The sequence below is a fragment of the Mirounga angustirostris genome, unplaced genomic scaffold, assembly GCF_029215605.1.
Source record: "Mirounga angustirostris isolate CCGP_5_RB_7025 unplaced genomic scaffold, mMirAng1.0.hap1 SCAF_5, whole genome shotgun sequence".
Lineage (NCBI taxonomy): Eukaryota > Metazoa > Chordata > Mammalia > Carnivora > Phocidae > Mirounga > Mirounga angustirostris.
The window spans coordinates 100,862,550-100,879,946 of record NW_026991713.1 but is presented as its reverse complement, the minus strand read 5'-3'; the positions used below and the strand labels follow the sequence as shown (position 1 = coordinate 100,879,946).

At 40.0% G+C, this 17,397-nt stretch overlaps 1 protein-coding gene across 8 annotated transcripts in view; it reads right to left on the bottom strand.

Annotated features, from left to right (window-relative positions):
- Nucleotides 1-16,382, bottom strand: part of WNK1 (WNK lysine deficient protein kinase 1) — a 143,551-nt gene extending 127,169 nt beyond the window's left edge. For 4 of the 8 annotated variants that reach the window (XM_045874096.3, XM_064591727.1, XM_064591726.1 and 1 more), the window contains exon 1: nucleotides 14,601-16,380. In XM_045874096.3, coding sequence (XP_045730052.1) covers nucleotides 14,601-15,359 — 759 coding nt within the window. In that variant the 5' untranslated portion in view covers nucleotides 15,360-16,380. Of the gene's footprint in view, nucleotides 1-14,600 lie in introns of all 8 variants that reach the window. The other 4 variants (XM_064591729.1, XM_045874098.2, XM_045874090.3 and 1 more) reach the window with 3 other exon arrangements.
- Nucleotides 16,383-17,397: the final 1,015 nt, after the last annotated feature.

The following is a 17,397-nucleotide window of genomic DNA, read 5'->3' as shown; positions in this document are numbered from 1 at the left end:
AAAACTAAAATCAAACACACAGAAATTAGACTGTTAGAAATGGTAACAAGGCTTATCTTTGGATGAAGGGATTCACTGCAGGTCATTTTGATTTCATTTTTTCCTCTAATTTCCTAATTTTTATATCGAGAATATATTACTTCTATAAATTTTTTTCTTAAAAATCTTTTTTGTGTGTGATTTAAGGATGATCACAAAACCCAAGCTAGAAACAAGTAAAGTTATAACTTAGATAATGGGAGTCAAAATCAAATTACCATTTTCTAAACAATGACTATCAAAAGGACCTTCTACAAAAGGAAAGTAGGCTTCTGTGGATATTAAATTACCATCTAGATTTTGAAAAGCATTACCTTGGCATCTCAGGTATTTTATAATTTTATTAAAATAAAGCACTTAGAGATATTTTCACTAATCTTTTCACCCTTATTTACTGTACAGGAAGAACTAGCCACAAATTAACTATTTTGGAAAAAGTTAACATAAATAAACTACAAATATTATCGATATCAAAAATCAACTTAACCTTTTCCTCAATATTAAAATATGGATATAGGCACTAAATTGGTTAACAAGTTTAAGGAGACACAATGGCCAGAAATAATTAAAGAATATAAATAAAGCAGCAAGTTTACACATTTAGTATATATCCAAACATGTATTAGCAGTTCATGTGAAATAAGAGCATTTACCAAATATTTCAAGATATTTGCAATTTCAAAATAAAATCAGGACAGTTTATATCACTTGTTTTCCTGTAAGGCTAAAAAGTGCATCATATCCCCAAAGCAACAGCGGAAAGAATGTCAAAGTAAAAACAGTAAATTAATTTTAAAAATTTTAAAAGAGTACCACTGCCAGAGAGGAAGATATTAGAGGAAAGGAAGGCAGCCCTGCTGCAGTGAGAAGGGTCGCAAGAGGGGACTTCAGTCCAGGGGAGCTAAGAGATTATATTCATATTCATATTTTTACTCTCAACACTTCTGACAAATGTGTGGTGTTTCTCACACCACCAACAAATTTTTCAATTCTCCGAAAGTCATTCCTGACACTACCTGAAGTTAGTGCAAAGCATTAAGGGCTCAGTCCCACAAAAGTGCCCCCACTTGAGATGATAGCTGGAAGTCCCAGTATAGCTGCCACCTATACTTCTGACCAACATGCTATAGATCGGAGTTCCCATGACCCCCTCCTCACATTTGATAATTCGCTTGAATGGCTCAAAGAACTCTAACGGTTTACTTACCAGTTAATGCTTAAGGATGCAATCTAAGGCCAGCCAGATGGAAGACACATAGGACAAGATATCACTGTGGAAATTCCAAGAAGTTTAGGAGCTCTGGGTCAGGAGCCAGGGGCAAAGATCGAATATATATTTATTATGCCACTTCTACATGAACAGAACTATGCAAATTCGTCCATATATTTAGCAAGATGAGAACCAAGTTTCTCACTACTGGAGAAGAGAAGCATACATGCAGGAAAAGGGGAAAGCTATAATGAACTCTAAGTTGAATTGGAATTAGATCTATCAATGTGAACTTGCGGCTTCCAATATATACAGAGAGATATAAATATATACAAATATGGGGTGCCTGCGTGGCTCAGGTCATGATCCTAGGGTCCTGGGATCAAGCCCGGAGTCGGGTTCCCTGCTCAGACGGGGAGCCTGCTTCTCCCTCTCCTTCTGCCCCTCCCCCCTGCTCATGTGTGCTCTTTCTCTTGCTCTGCTCTCTCAAATAAATAAAATCTTAAAAAAAAAAAAGTATACACATACACACAAACACACATATATACACAGACGCACAAACATTCATGCATACATATATAAATACTTCCTAACTCTTCACTAAAAAATCTGGAGACAGTGATGCCCCAATAGCCATGAGTACACATTGCTTTCTGAATCTTTGTTCTATACTGTAAGGAACCTGTTTCCCCTATACCAGGGCCAGGGTGGGGAAAGAACATCTTGTGCAGAAAATAAGGATATCATCAAAAAACGATAGGGACATGTTAATAAAAAGGACACAGAAGGCAGCTTCTGGCCCAATTCGGTACAACTGTTGAGTATTTCATAGTAAAAAGGTTTTCTGAGGTTATTAGTGTATCTATCACATAAAGACAAGAGGAAAAAAATTCTGTCGTGTAATAGTTAGCTAAGTACTGGTTGTTAAAAGAAGTCATCTTGTGAAAAGGGCTAAGGATTACAGATGTTTAAAACATTAAACTAAAATAAGATACTTAAGCATAATACATATTCAGTAAGATCTGTGAAAGCCTGTAATAGTGGCATTTACGGCAAATATGGAAGCTTCCCTTCTATCCTTGTAAGAGGCATAGAAAATGGTCAAGATTCTCCCCAGAAGAATATCACTATGCCCCACCCCCTCCACTTATGTTGGGGGGGCCGGGGGGTGGAATCTAGAGACAAAGAAGCTGGTACAGATGCAACACAATTTGTCCACCAAAAGTAGTATCTAAACTAGCACCTCCATGTAATAGGGTGCCTGGTCAGGCAGAACTAATATTTAAGTTGAGAGTCTACCATTTTAAAATTGCTGGTAGCTTTTTTTTGTCTAGGCAGAAAAGAGCAATGCACCTGAGTGTCACCTTCTTTGTTCTGGGAAGAACCACTTAAGTGGCCCTTCTCAGTAATGTAATTGAAGCAAATAGATATCTTATGCCCTAGAGAAGGTATATACCAGGCTCTATTTTTGACTTGATAAAAGCATCCCTACCAATAATATTAAATGGTACCAAGTTAAGAGAAAGTGTGTAGAAATATACACACACAAAAAAGGCTCTTGGTAATAAGCATGCAGACTCCAAGGCCTTCCCTTTTAAATTTACTGTTACTAGAAATGGCCCTGAATGACATGGTCCACGGGCTGGAAAGTTTCCCCCATCCTCAACATCCACAATAATGCAACTTACCTTGAAGGAAGAGAGAATGAAAGCCTAAACCTATGCCTAGGATGAAAGAGGGAAGCTGAAAACCCCTACAGACCCAGTTACTCTAAACAAAACAAGAACATTTTGAACAATTTCCATACTGTGAGGTGAGATCTTATGTGCCCAAGTCTGGATTACCCCTGGTATAACAGGGTAAGGAATTGTCTGACTTCAAAGAACCATTTTAGTCTAAAGAACATCAAGGAATCCAGGCCTATGGGATGATATGTTTATTAGTCTGTCCTGGTGTATACATAGGCCAATAATATCAACTGATACACTTTAAGTGTTTTACTAAATTAATAGAAGTCTTGATACTTCAAGAAGAAAATCTCATTTATCTGGAAATCTTACTTGAGGTAACATCTTAGTCCCATAACAATGCTGAATAAATTAAACGTTCCAAAGGATTTCAAAACATAATTATGTAATTTAAATGAGATTTCTACTTGGAGCTCATACAAACAAGAAAGCCAAATCCTTCTCAATAGCATTTGTAATATGTCAAAGTACACAGTGGGGGAAAAAAAAAAAAGGTAAGAAGATTTTTTTTTAAATCAAGGAAAAAAGTCAGCATCAAGAGCTAACCTAACAAACTTTAATTTCAATCTCCAAAATAAGTAAAACTAAGTCCTATGGAAGTTATACAATAACAATTAACATGTTGATCTATTTGTTAAGTACTCCAATATTCTTAATTCTGCTTTCCTGGTTGAGTAAAAAATAGCATTGGTACCTAACAATTTTAGGAATTTAGGAATTTAATTAATTTTTACTAACAATGTAATACTTGAAAATGAACAATCTTTACAGAAGTTGCTAAAGACCACTGACAAAAATCCTACTAACGCTACAGCCATTCAATTTGTCTCTATTAGATGGAAATTTGATACACACAAACCACAGAAATAATACCGCTTTACCTTAAGTAAGTCTAAACAGAACATCCTGTGATAACCAATGAATGTAAATAGCATCTAAAAAACTCTGAACACACCAAGAAGTTAATTAAAAAGACCCTACCATCTCCCTCCTTATAGAATCTACATATAAATACTGGCTAAAAGAACATTTAAATAGAGATTTATTTCATGAAGTGTAATATAAAGGTGTAAGATGCTCAATGATGAATTATAACTGCTAAATAGAGCAAAAGGATTTAGAATTCCACAAGAATTCAAACTCTTCTTCCTGGTTTAACTGAAGTAATCTGCAGTGGAAAGAACAAGATATACCATGATCTTAAATAAGTTATTAAACCTGAGTTAGTTTCTTCAAATATAAAATTAAGAAAATATCTGCCTTGTACTGTGCCTGTTGCAAAAAAAGGCTCTCATTAGATAGGTATTAGTGATTACTAATACCTTTCCAGCTTAATTAGCAAGGAACACTTTGCAAAAAAAGGCCTGCAGAAAGGTATGCAGTATTTAGGGCTTTTGTTACAGAAAAGTCCATTTTTACCACATTCTAGAAACAGTATAGTAATTCAGAATCTTTCTTGTAACAAAATTTTATTTGAAATCTTGCAGTTTCTTCAAGTGACACACAAAGATGGGTCATTTCAGAGAGATGCTCACTTTTGAAGTATATATCACCATACTATTATGTAAATGAAACATGAAGGCCAGAGATCATAGGAGAGAAACAAACTCTCTTTAACCAGAACATTACTTCCAATGAGTATTCTGGACACTAGTTGATAAACAGCATGAAGTATGAAAACTTATTTGGACTAAATCTAACTATCCACAAAAAATAACCAAAACTAAAATAATTAGCTTAGAACAGACCCTTAAGATAGGTACTAAGGCAGAGAAAATACTTTTTCAATGCTTCAAGTTTTAAAGCCCTTTCCTTGCTTATCTATCCATCTCATCCTTGATCATGCCTTCTACTTAGCCAGTCTTTCTTGCCCCATACTCATTTAAACTTGTCTAAATAAAAGAAATAGTTCTTAATCTTCCTCAGCCATTCCCTTAAATCCACTACAAATTTTCCACTATTCTCAAACTGTAAGATCACCAAATACCTGGAACAGATGTGACATAATGTTTATCTGTTAATTCTGCATGTATACGTGAGTTTGTGATAACATCCTTTGTATAGCTTTTCCAAAAAAGGAACTATTTTACTTTACTAATACAGAATAATTTTTAAAATACGTAACAAGTTATAAAAGCAATACACTATGTGTGTGTGTGTGTGTGTATTTTAAGAGGTGGGGGGGCGTGGTGGAGGCGCAGAGGGAGAGAGAGAATCTTAAGCAGGGTCCACACCCAGTACACAACAGACCTCACAATCCTGAGATCATCACCTGAGCCAAAATCAAGAGTCAGACACTTAACTGAGCCACCCAGGTGCCCCCACACTGTATGTTCTTTATGGTGTGTAAACTGTATCTAAATCAAGCTGTTAAACACACACACACAAGTCAACCCAAGATCTAGATACACGTTCCAATAGAATTTCCCCCAATGATAGAAATGCTCTTTATCTGTGCCATCCAATACGATAGGCACACATGGCTTTTGAGCACTTGAAATGTGGCTAGTTTAACTGAAGAACTGAGTTTTTAAATTTTATTCCATTTTAATTAAGTTAAATAGCCATTAGAGGCTAGCGAACAATACATAAATCTAGGATGTTACCAGTGACTTCCATCCACCCTTGCTCACCACATCCCCTCTCTTAGATAATCCTGAATTTATTAATGACTTAATAGCCAAATACAATAAATTTCCAAAGCCTAACTAATCTCTACAACTCTTTTCTAGTCCTTCTAAAATCTATTCTCCAAAATTACTACTATGCAAATTGGACTTCTCTACTATATTCCTTTCTTAAAATTTTATTCCCTTGATTCAGCCATTCTTCTAGCGTTCTATTTAGTCCAACCCCTGGGCTCTTTTTTTCCATTGCCCACCCATTAATTATTCCTATTCTGCCCCAGGAAAATTATCCTCCCCTGGCTCTTCCTCTATTTTTCTCTATATATTTATATATATCCTCTCCCTCGATGATTTCATGTACTTGCATTATTTCAGCTATGACTAACATAGACATTTGGGAATCTTGGACCTATTCTTCGAGCTCCAGTAATATATCCAACTGCCTACTGAACTTCTTCCTGGAGGTTTCACAAGTACCTCAGGCTTAACATGTCAAATTGAATGTATCTCCATAGCCTTTCCCCTCCCCCAAAAAACAACACCCCTAATTCTTTCTTATTCCTTCCCTCAGTTGACAGCACAATCAGATCCCTACCCTTTTATCTGTGCTTCATTTTTCCTCCAAATGCCAATTCATCACCAAACACTGAATATTTTATCTCTGAAATATTTAAAGATTCCTTTTCTCTACTACTGCCTTCATTCAGGCTATAGAAATCTCATACTCATACCCCAGCTAAACTCTACACATACCTTGTACTCCTTAAATCCATTCTCCACAATTACTACTATGCAAATCTACTTACCTTCTTTGTTTATAATTGTTTAGTTACTCTCCACTGCCTACAGCTGAGTATTTGTGTGGGAGGAGTGTGCGGAACGTTCAAAGAGCATGTAAATATAAATATGATAATGATGTCTAGGAATTCTTCAACACGTTAAAGAGATGACCTGTGCATTTCCCAAATTTATCTTAACCCACAATGACATGCCCAGTCCAAGTAAGGAGAGTATCCACACAGAGATGGATATCAGGTTATTTAGCACAAAACTACTGGCCATTACAATGATCTTGTTAGGGACACCGGTTGGCTCAGTCGGTTAAGTGTCTGCCTTGGGCTCAGGTCATGATCCCAGGGTCCTAGGATTGAGTTCTCCATCAGGCTCCTTGCTCAGCAGGGAGCCTGCTTCTCTCTCTCTCTGCTCCCCGCCCCCCCCCAAGCTTTCTCTCGCTCACTGTCTCTCTCTCTCTCAAATAAATAAATAGAATCTTAAAAAATAATATGATCCTGTCATTATCCCAAGCAAGCTGTTTACTTCTATTAATAGAGAAAATGTGCACATCAATGATTTGATTTACTAATTAGTTTCACCTCTGTTTGGTTTATGTATTAGTTTGTGTTTAATTAACACAAGACCATCCACCATGCACATACTGACCAAAAAAAAAAATCATGTCTCCAAGAAGCTGAACCTTGGCTGCATAAAAGATAATTATTTCTACAGAAATACTGTGGTTTTTCTTAACTAACCTGAATATGATGATTATACCAACTAGATTCTAAACACTTCTTAAAATTATTCCTAAATTCTTAAATTTCTTAAGTATTCTTGAATTTGGGGCACCTGGGTGGCTCAGTCGGTTAAGCAACTGCCTTCGGCTCTGGTCACGATCCCAAGATCCTGGGATCGAGCCCTGCATCGGGCTCCCTGCTCCACGGGGAGCCTGCTTTTCTCTCTCCCTCTGCCTGCTACTCCCCTTGCTTGTACTCTCCCTCTGTCAAATAAATAAAATCTTAAAAAAAAAAAGAATTCTTGAATTCCTAGAAAAATTGTATTTGCTTTTGTGATGACAATTTACCTGAGGATTCCTTCCTAAAAATCATGAAGCACATTCATTTAGTATAGCGCACTTAATTAATATGTCAATCTTGCAATGCCAAGATTCAAGTCACGATGTCAAAAAGCAAATTCATTATGAAAGCCCATTTGAGGGGCACTTGGGTGGCTCAGCCAGTTAAGCGTCCAACTGGTAATTTTGGCTCAGGTCATGCTCTCAGGATTGTGAGCTAAGTTGAGTGCTGGGCAGGGACTCTTCTTAAGATTATCTCCCTCCCTCTGCTCCCCACTCTAAAAAAAAAAAAAAAAAAGAGCCCATCTGAAAAATCTAAATTAATATAAATTAAGGTGGAGATATGATCACGTCAATCACAAAACCAAGCAAATTACTGACATCATTCTTCTCATGTAGAATATCAATAACCAACCTTTTAAAAAGTACACACAATATTAAGTATACCACCTGATAAAGACACCATCCTCTCCCAAATAAAAACACTCTTAAGAAGAGCTTCTGGCAACTTCTCTTCAGTCTGAAAAGCTGCTCCCCTTTGTCTTAAGATTTGATAAAATTCCTAAAATTGAAAAACCAAAAAGCTCCTAAAAGCCAACTTTATTTTTTCTAACTAGAAACTTTATTTTATTTTTTACTAATTTTTATTTGGATTAATCCAGTTGAGGTCAATTAGAAAAGGGTGGGAAGGGCGCCTGGGTGGCTCAGTTGGTTAAGCGACTGCCTTCAGCTCAGGTCATGATCCTGGAGTCCCTGGATCGAGTCCCGCATCGGGCTCCCTGCTTGGCAGGGAGTCTGCTTCTCCCTCTGACCCTCCCCCTTCTCATGTGCTCTCTCATTCTCTCTCTCTCTCAAATAAATAAATAAAATCTTTAAAAAAAAAAAAAAAGGGTGGGGATAGAGGAGAGAATCTGTGTAAATATTAGAATCTGCATGAGTGCTATTCTCTTCCAGATTTTAAAAATTTTGCTTTTTAACTTTTACAGAGCTAAACAAAATAGTGAACAAAGCAATATCATCGTTCCAATGTAGCTTGTTAACTCAAACATTATAACTCCAGTGCCTTTTCCCTAATTTTCTATTGCATGTCTTAAAGCCCAACTTTAAGAAGTTTAAAATATCCAACCAATTTGTAACAAGTGACAACATAAGGCCTTTAAAAAATGGATTTTTTTAGGGGCACCTGGGTGGCTCAGTGGGAAGCCTGCTTCTCCCTCTCCCACTCCCCTTGCTTGTGTTCCCTCTCTGTCAAATAAATAAATAAATAAATAATCTTAAAAAAAAAAAAAGGATTTTTTTTAAAGCACTATTATCCTTTTATTATCTATAACACTTTACAAAGTACCTTCACATAGTTTTTCAGTTATCTTCAACAATCCAGTTAAGTCATATTACTAATAAATCAGCATTACAGATGTAAATTCCTTACTCAGGGTCAGATAATTGAGTAACAGAGAACCCAAATGTTCTGCCTTAGAGGTCTTTTCCATTATAGACTATTGTGTTATACTATAGTGAACTCTCCAAATACAAGATTAGAGAATCTGCTGTGGACCAAAGAGAGGCAAGGAGTATGGATAAAACAACCCTGAGATCTACAACTATTTCTAACTTAGAAAAGAACATAGTATTTATTAAAGTAATTTGAGAATCTATTTATATCTTCAAAGAGCTCAAGGACTAGTTAAGGAGACAAAGAATATAAACAATTTCGAATCATTCCAAAGAATACCATAAGAATGATCCCAAAAGGAAAACGATCTCAGCAAATTCTGGAAGGTAATAATTCAAAAAGGCTGGCATTTTAGAAAGTGACAGGTCATGAAATTACAGTTAGGCAGAAGACAGGTAAAGCTAAAGAATTTCAAAGCATTGATGACAACATGTTCAACTCCAAAGATCCCCCTGTAAGAATGACAGCAACAATAACAGTTTTGCTACGTGAATTTTCAAGCGTAAGTATAGACAAATCAAACAAAATATTCACAAATATCCTCAAAGAGACAGCCTAAAAAGATGCTGTATCATCATAGTTAATACTTATGTGGCAGGCCCTGTCCCAAATGTTTTATATTTACATAATTCATTCAGCTGTCACAACAACTCTATAAAGTAGATACTCTCATTACATCCCATTTTATCAATAGGAAACTAGCACAGAAGTTGCCCAAAGTGACACATCTTTAGCTGGGTCAGGATTTGAATTCAGTTATGTTCTTAATGACTATGTTATACTGCAGAAAACAATGCCTTCTTCAAATCTAAATTTAGGTCATGCATGGTAAGTCTCACCTATTCCTGCACACTACAGTAGTCCTGTTAAGAAAAAAAAAAAAAAAAAAATTCCTCAAATAAAATGCAAGATGCTAAAAATAAATACAAAGAACTGGTACAGCAAAACCTAGTAACTTATAAATTTTTTCATGTTATACTAACATTTTCAGAAATTATAATTTGAGCATAACCACTCTTGCTACTTTTACAGCTTTATCTAAAAAACTTAAAAACTACTAGAAAACCCAAATAAAAACTCTTATTCCCATTTTTACCAAACTTAATTTCTGGTTTTAGGTTTATCCATTCAAATTTACAATACCTCTAATTTTAATGCCAACAAAATTGGTTGTAATCAAATTTTAAAGTAATAATATAATTTGGCCCCCCCTTTAAAAAAAAAAAAAAGAAGAATTTCCGAAGCTGAGAGCTCAGTTTTAGTTGCATGTTTCCATAGAGATTAAGTAGAATGTCTTTCAAATGACCAGGATCTTGCACTAAAACCTAAATATCAAGAAATGAACTCAATCACCATACAATAGATTCCTCATTTGTTTTACACAAAAACAACCTTACACTAGGAACAACTGTGATACTTAAGATACTTAAGATGAGAAAAAAGGTAAACAGAAAAGGAAAACATTTAAATCCTTAACGCTAAGAAAATCATTGAATTAACTTAAATTCTCAATTCCTGTACCACAAAGATTACTTCCTACAGCAATAAATTTACATATATTTTAAATCATACCAAACCAAAATTATGCTATTTTTAATCCCATTCTGTCTTGTTAGGAGGGAAAAAGGATTACTTCAAACAAGTTACCAATCATTCTTTAATTTGCACAGCAGCGACACCTGAGTTATCTCAATGTTGCCCATACTCATCAGTGACTCTGAGACTTTAAAATAAACAAACAAAAAAAACTCCGAAGACCATTCCCTGAAACCTTGTTCCTGGGATTGAAAATTACTGAAGATTCTCATCCTGAAAAACAAGGAATTTGGCACAAATGTAAAAAATAAAGGCAAAAAACCCATCAATATTCAAATGGAAGATTCAGTTCAGGAGTTATTTTAAGAACTAAAGCAAAGAAATAAATTATGGTTTCTTAATCACAGAACCACATCACATTTCTGCAGCATTGCTAAACTTTTTATAAAACATTAATAAAAACCTGGACACCTGAAACTAATATAACATTGTGTCAACTATACTTCAATTTAAAAAAAGAAAATTAAGTCCAAAAAAAATTAGTATCATATACTCATGATGAGACATGACCCTTAATTTACACAAAAAAAAAGGAAGAAGAAGAAGAAGAAGCCAGAGCAAAGCAAGCACTAAGAACACTGGAGCTTAAACAAAATTTGACTTCCCCTTCCAAGTTGATCTGGAAACAATCTCATCAATATACAAAGTGAATGTATCAAGTTATCAAGTGAATGCTAGAAGCAATTTGGGGAGAAAAGTACTTAAAGTAAGTAAAATCATTCTGTGTATAAATACATTTTCTTTAAAAAATTATGCTACATTTCTTAAAAAACTAAGATCCTTCCATAGAAAAGCAATGTAAACTCTGCAAAGTCCAGCAGTAACGTTTTCTGACCAAGGCAAACTGAGTATTAAAATTTAAGGCATGTCATTTGCCTAATAAAATCAAGTAAAGAAATCTGCATCTTAAAAGATCAAAGTTAGTACTTAAGATCCTGTGGTATCAAAGTATTACCTAATATTATTTATTAGGAATTGATACCTGTTTTAATAGATAGCTATGCATACTGTGATTCTAAAAATTAGCTTGATGGAAACAAATTTGATTTGTATACCACATTCACTCATTCTCCAACCCAAAAAGCCTATTTATACATTTGAATTGATAAAATCAATACCCAAACCAAAGTATTGAATTTGCTATGATTACAGAATTCTGAAGAAATCTGATAGTGACTTCCACACCAAAATACAATTGCCTCATTTGAGATGTACTAATTAGCCATTTACTAGACTAGAAATGTTTTAACATTTCCCAAATCATTAGATCCTAACCAGTTTTTTTTTTTAAGATTCTATTTATTCATTTGAGAAAGAGAGAGAGCACTGAGGGAGAGAGAAGCAGACTCCCCGCTGAGCAGAGAGCCCAAAGAGGGTCTCAATCCCAGGACCCCGAGATCATGACCTAAGCTGAAGGCAGACATCCAACCCACTGAGCCACCCAGGTGCCCCGATCCTAACCAGTTTAAAATTTGTTCTTTACCAATCTAAGCAAGTCATTTACCTGCTCCATGATTTTAGGTTCTTTATTAAGTAAGTAGTTGGGCAGAATAACATAAGATTTCTTCCAATTTTAATACACTAAGATTTTTAACTCAACAACCGAATACAGTATTTCTCCTATCTTCCTACGAAAAATATGTATGTTAGAAGTATACTTTCATGAAAAAGCTTTGCTTTCTTTCCAATGCGCTAATAATCCCTTGACTTGTCCTTTAATTTGTATCCAAAGATAAGAACTCAAACACTCACCTAATGAATAGGTTATTAGGAAAATGTCCCGGTCAAGAAACCAAAAATACTACCCAACTACTGCTATAAAGGATCCTGGGGCTGGGAAAATCACATTTTAAAAAACAAAACGAAAAACTGTATAAACAGGGCCAAATGACATATGAAAGTTTCTAAACCAGGGTACCACTCAATGAGCTAGGATTTATTTGGTTCTGCAGCCAAATCCTCAACTGGCTTTAAAATAATATGGTGATATTATATATAAAGCATCCGATATTCTTTAATTTGACCATGCCCATGTCTAGACAGAGAACAAAAATCCAAAAAGCAATGAGTTCAAAGAAAAACTGAGCTTAGACAAAATTATTATGACATTAGACAAATTGATTTTTCCCACTGTGTCATTAGTTCCAAGATAAATAAACTATCAAAAAATGCCAGGTGAGGGGTGCCTGGATGGTTCAGGTCATGATCCCAGAGTCCTGGGATCCAACTGCGCAACAGGCTCCCTGCTGGGGGGTGGGGTGGGGGGTGGGGGGAGTGTCTGCTTGTCCCTCTCCCTCTGCCCCTCCCCCTCCACTCATGCTTGCTCAAATAAGTAAAATTAAAAAAAAAAAAAATTCCGGGTGATTAAGGAAAATACACACATTACACTCTGTAAGTCCTCAAAGTTAAATTCAAATTGAAACTAACAAAATTAATCCATAAACTGCTCAACATTTACTTGGGTCCAGTCTTAAGAAAGTAAGGTAACCAACTAAAAAAATATATCTATAGAGCACCTATTCAAGTGTAAAACCTTAACAAAAGAATAAAATCCAGGATCAGTAGCAATAGGCACCCCTGGTACAAAAGCAGAAAAAAAAAAAAGTGTCCCTGTGTAAACAGAATTTTTGCCTGTAAACCAAAAGGAATCAGACCTAAGTTTTTGAGTATGACTTACCAATAAGAATAAATTATAGTTTGACAAGATTTTTTCAAAAAGGTCTGCACCCTTTTCAATATAAACCACCATAAAATTGAGCTTTTATTTCACAATGCCTTAGAAGTTCTACATCATTTACTGTAAAACTTAAGAAATTATTACGTTCCTAAAGAACTTGTCAGTTTTTAAGTTCACTTCCTTCCACATGTTGAGTTAACTTCCCTTCACATTTGATATGGCCTTGGTCATTTGGAAGGTGACATTCAAAGGGTTAAGTGCTAACATATTCATTCATGGATAAAATAAACTCCTAGACTATTCAGTTACTTTCATATCCTATTTTGATCCATTCAGTCCATTTTCTTGACAAGAAGAATACAGACAATGGCATTTTTCCTGTATACTGTAACTGACTTTTTCATTCAGTGGAACTCTGCTTCTTCCAACAACCTCCGTTCACTTCCGGATGCGAGCAACGTTCAATGAAGCTGCTATAGGTCAAGCAACAAGTTGCCCAAAACTAGCTATTTAAAAGTAGAATATACTTGTCAACCAGAATGACACACCATTATTTACACCATGAAAACCTCCCTGAGAGGTTAAAAGCAAAGCACTTTGAGTCCTTTGGACTCTTGGAAAAGTCTGGCTTAAAAACCTTTCATAACAAGTTTAAAATAACCATAGTGACATTACAAATCTCAAAGCACACAGTTTTACATGGGCTCTTGTACTAGTCACTGTATAGTGAATGGGGTGAAGCCTTACTAGTTTTAATTTACCCTGTCAGGTAACTTCTAGCTACCAAAAGCCTTAAGCATCATCAAGTGGGACAATACCAAACACTTATTGAACCTTTCTAGTCCGAAGTCATTTATCCAGAGAAGAAAGTCTTTTTTGTAGTTTATATTAAATGCCTGTGCAATCACCAACTAAGATATATCCCAAGTAAGGTCATTCAGGAACAAGGTCGTTCTTATTTTAAAAGTACAGCTTGATCTCGGGGATGGAAACTCGCATGTAACACACCAGCAGCTCAACAATGCAGAGCCTCTGCTGAGATTGAAATGCACAAGGCAAGAAGACTCTGTACTTTCCTAACTCAGAAACTTTCCCACTAACTCCGAGTTTCTTGCCAGACACTAAAACAGTAACAAGCAGGTAATGCGTTTGTACTAAGATGATTTTCACCACTCCCCCCCAGTAGCAAACCTCTTTGGCTACCAATAATTCTTATCCTACCTAGGTCATGCCCCAAGTTCTAGTTTCAATCTCTTTCAAAAGTTGGCCTCCCACTCCCCCCCCCCCGCCAGAGCGAACAGTTAAGAGAATGACTTGTAAAGGAGGAATTCGATAAACTGGCTTCACCGAGCCAAATGTAGATCCAAACCACCGTAAAATAAAGAAGTGGGGCTATACCTGCAGTTCACACCAGGCGACCTCCACTGTAGTTTCAGTGTCCAGGCCTTTGTAGACGGTCTTAAAGGAGCCTCTGCCAATTTCGATGTCAAACTTGAGAAAGCGGCCATCATTGGACATTCCCACGGCCTTGGTCTCCAGCTCTTCGATATCATCCTGTTGCTGGCTCCGTTCCTCCTGTAGCTCCTTGGCGGTGCCGCCGCCGCTGCCGCTTCTGGCCGACGGAGGCTCCTCTTTGCTCCCCACATGGTTGGGCTGGGACACTTGGCGATCTCTGCTGGTACTGCTGGGGGCAGTCGCGGCGGCAGGGCCCGCGCCGGCTGGCTCCCCAGGGGCGGCAGAGGCGGGAGGTAGCTGGGCTACCTGGGCAGCGGCGGTGGCGGTCAAGGTCTCCTCGCGGTGCGGCTCCGGCGGAGTACTCTGCGGCGCGACCGCGGAGACCGTGGGCTGGGGCAGAGAAAGGGAAAGGCCGGGCAGTTCCAGCGCAGTGGCGTTGGAGTCGCAGATGACGCTGCGGCGGAAGAAGCGGTGCTCGGTGGTGGTCGTGGTCGCGGCCGCGCCACGGCTGTCCTTGTCCATAGTGTGGCGGCGACGCCGGTACTCCTCTGTCCAGCCGGTCCCAGCGTCGGGCGCCGCGCTGCCCAGTTTCTCCCCCACCGAGGAATCGGAGCTGGAGCCATTCTTGGGGGAAGGCGCCGGCGGCGAGAGGAACAGGGAGCTCGGAGTGCTGCTCTGCTTCTCTGCGGCGCCGCCTGACATGGTCGGTCCGCAGAAGCGAGGCGAGCGGGCTCGAACTTGTGAATGAAGAGAGGGCGAGGGGCCGAGCCCGAAGAGCGGCGGAGGTGTGCGGGTCCCGCTACTAGGGCTCCCGCTCCCGGCGGGTTCGGATGCACCCGGACGGCTCCTCACTCAGCACTGACAAGCCGCCCCGAAGGAGACGCGGACCACTGGGCCCAGTTGCGGCGGCTGCTGCGGCTCACGAGGGGGCTCGTCGGCGGGCGGTCGAGGAGCTGAGCCACGGGGGTTAGCGCCTCACGGTCCGCATCCATCCTGCAGCGAGCGGAGGCCGGGAAGGCTGGAGCAGCAGAGGCGCCGCAGTCATGAGGGGCAGGGCAAGGAGCCGGCACCGAGTCGAAGCGGATGCGGTGGATGCGGCGGCGGCTCCAGCTCCCCGCCGCCGCCGCCGCTTCCCGAGCTGGGCGGGCTAGGCCCCGGGGGCGGCGGCAAAGCGAGGAACGGACGAGCACGGACTCCCGAGCGGTGGCAATCCCAGAGCCGAAGAGGGTGGGAGGGGCCGAGGACGGCGAGGGAGGGCCGGCCCGGGGGCTCCCGGTCAGTCAGTCGGTCGCCTCCTCCCACACGCGCCCCCAGCTAGGGGGACCAGTCTCACAGGGCGCCCATCGCCCGGACGGGAAGAGCCGAAGTCTCGAAGCCTCGGTGCCTGAGGAGCGGGCCCCCCCTTCCCCGAGGCCTCCCCGCCCGCCCCGGGCCTGGCAAACCCCCGTCTCCTCCCGGGCCGGTGCCGGGGGCTGACAGAGGGAGGGAACGGTGGGGAGGGGAGGGCCGCTCACCGCGGGGCCCGAGCTCCGCGGCTTCTCTGGGCCGAGAGTAGAGGAGACCGAGAGGACTGGGTGAAGGGGGTTAGGGAGAGGAAAGAGTAGTCACCCCCACCAGGCTCCTTCTGTCACCGAAGATGGGGGTGCAGAGTGGCCGAGCGTGGAGAGCCGCGTCCGCCGGGGAAACTCTCCGCGCTAAATGGCGCCGGGAGTCTGAAGCCTCCACACAGCCCGCTCGGACCCCGCCCCCCGCCGCCCGGGGCGCCCCACCCCCACCGGCTCTCGGGGCTCTCGCGCAGGCGTGCTAGTACCGAGGCTCCCTGGGATTTGTAGTTCTTGCCTGTGAAGCATGAAAGGGATTGGGGAGGAGGGAGCCTACGACTTCCGTGATGCTCTGTGGTTGCTTTAGCCTGATGCTTCATGGGAGTTGTAGTTTTCTTTGGAAACCGCCCCTTCTGGAAGGCTGATGGGAGCGTCACCGTGGGTCGCTAAACCCCATCCTTAAGTCAACGCTAGCTAGGAAAATCATTATTTAGCGTTTAATTGTGGAAAAAGGCCCGGAAGAAAAAAAAGAAGAGGGAGGCAGGACGAGAGGAGAGACTCCCGTCATGCACTGCTGAGGCGAGAGAGCGCTAAGAGGTTGCCATTCAATGAAAGATGATCTGTTGTTCATCTTTAATGGAGAGAGCCGCAGTAGTGTTGAGTGTAGGGGTGTGGGAGTGGAGGAGGAAAGCAAGCAAAGAGAACCAGAACCTGAGCTCAGAGAGCCAGAGGGGCTGAAAACTCCTTCCCTAGGGTAAAAGAAATTTTGTGAAAATTGTGCATGGGATCAATAGTGATGAAATGGGTTGCAGAAGGAGACAGGGAGTGTTACCTCCTCTCCTCTTCCCTTCCATAACAATTAAGGCCACACTCTCAGCTCGAGCCCCACGATAGATAGTCTGGCTCTCAAAGATGGGCTGCCTTCCTGAAATCCAGGAGCATATTGAATCCTTTGCTATGCCAGAAAAAAATTAAGGGTGCGGTGAGCGAGGATTCGAGAATAGAGAAGGTCCACGTATCTTTGCGTCTTTTACCACAAAGAGAGAGCCGAGTTGACTTTTGCTATGTAGTCGATTGAGCTTAATTTCCATCTTTCATTTGCCTGAGGGCTTAGTAAAACAACATCCCCTTTCTCTAGAGGTACATGAATGTACACATGTAATTTATACTGTGGCTTTGGACTTAGAGGAAATCTAGAT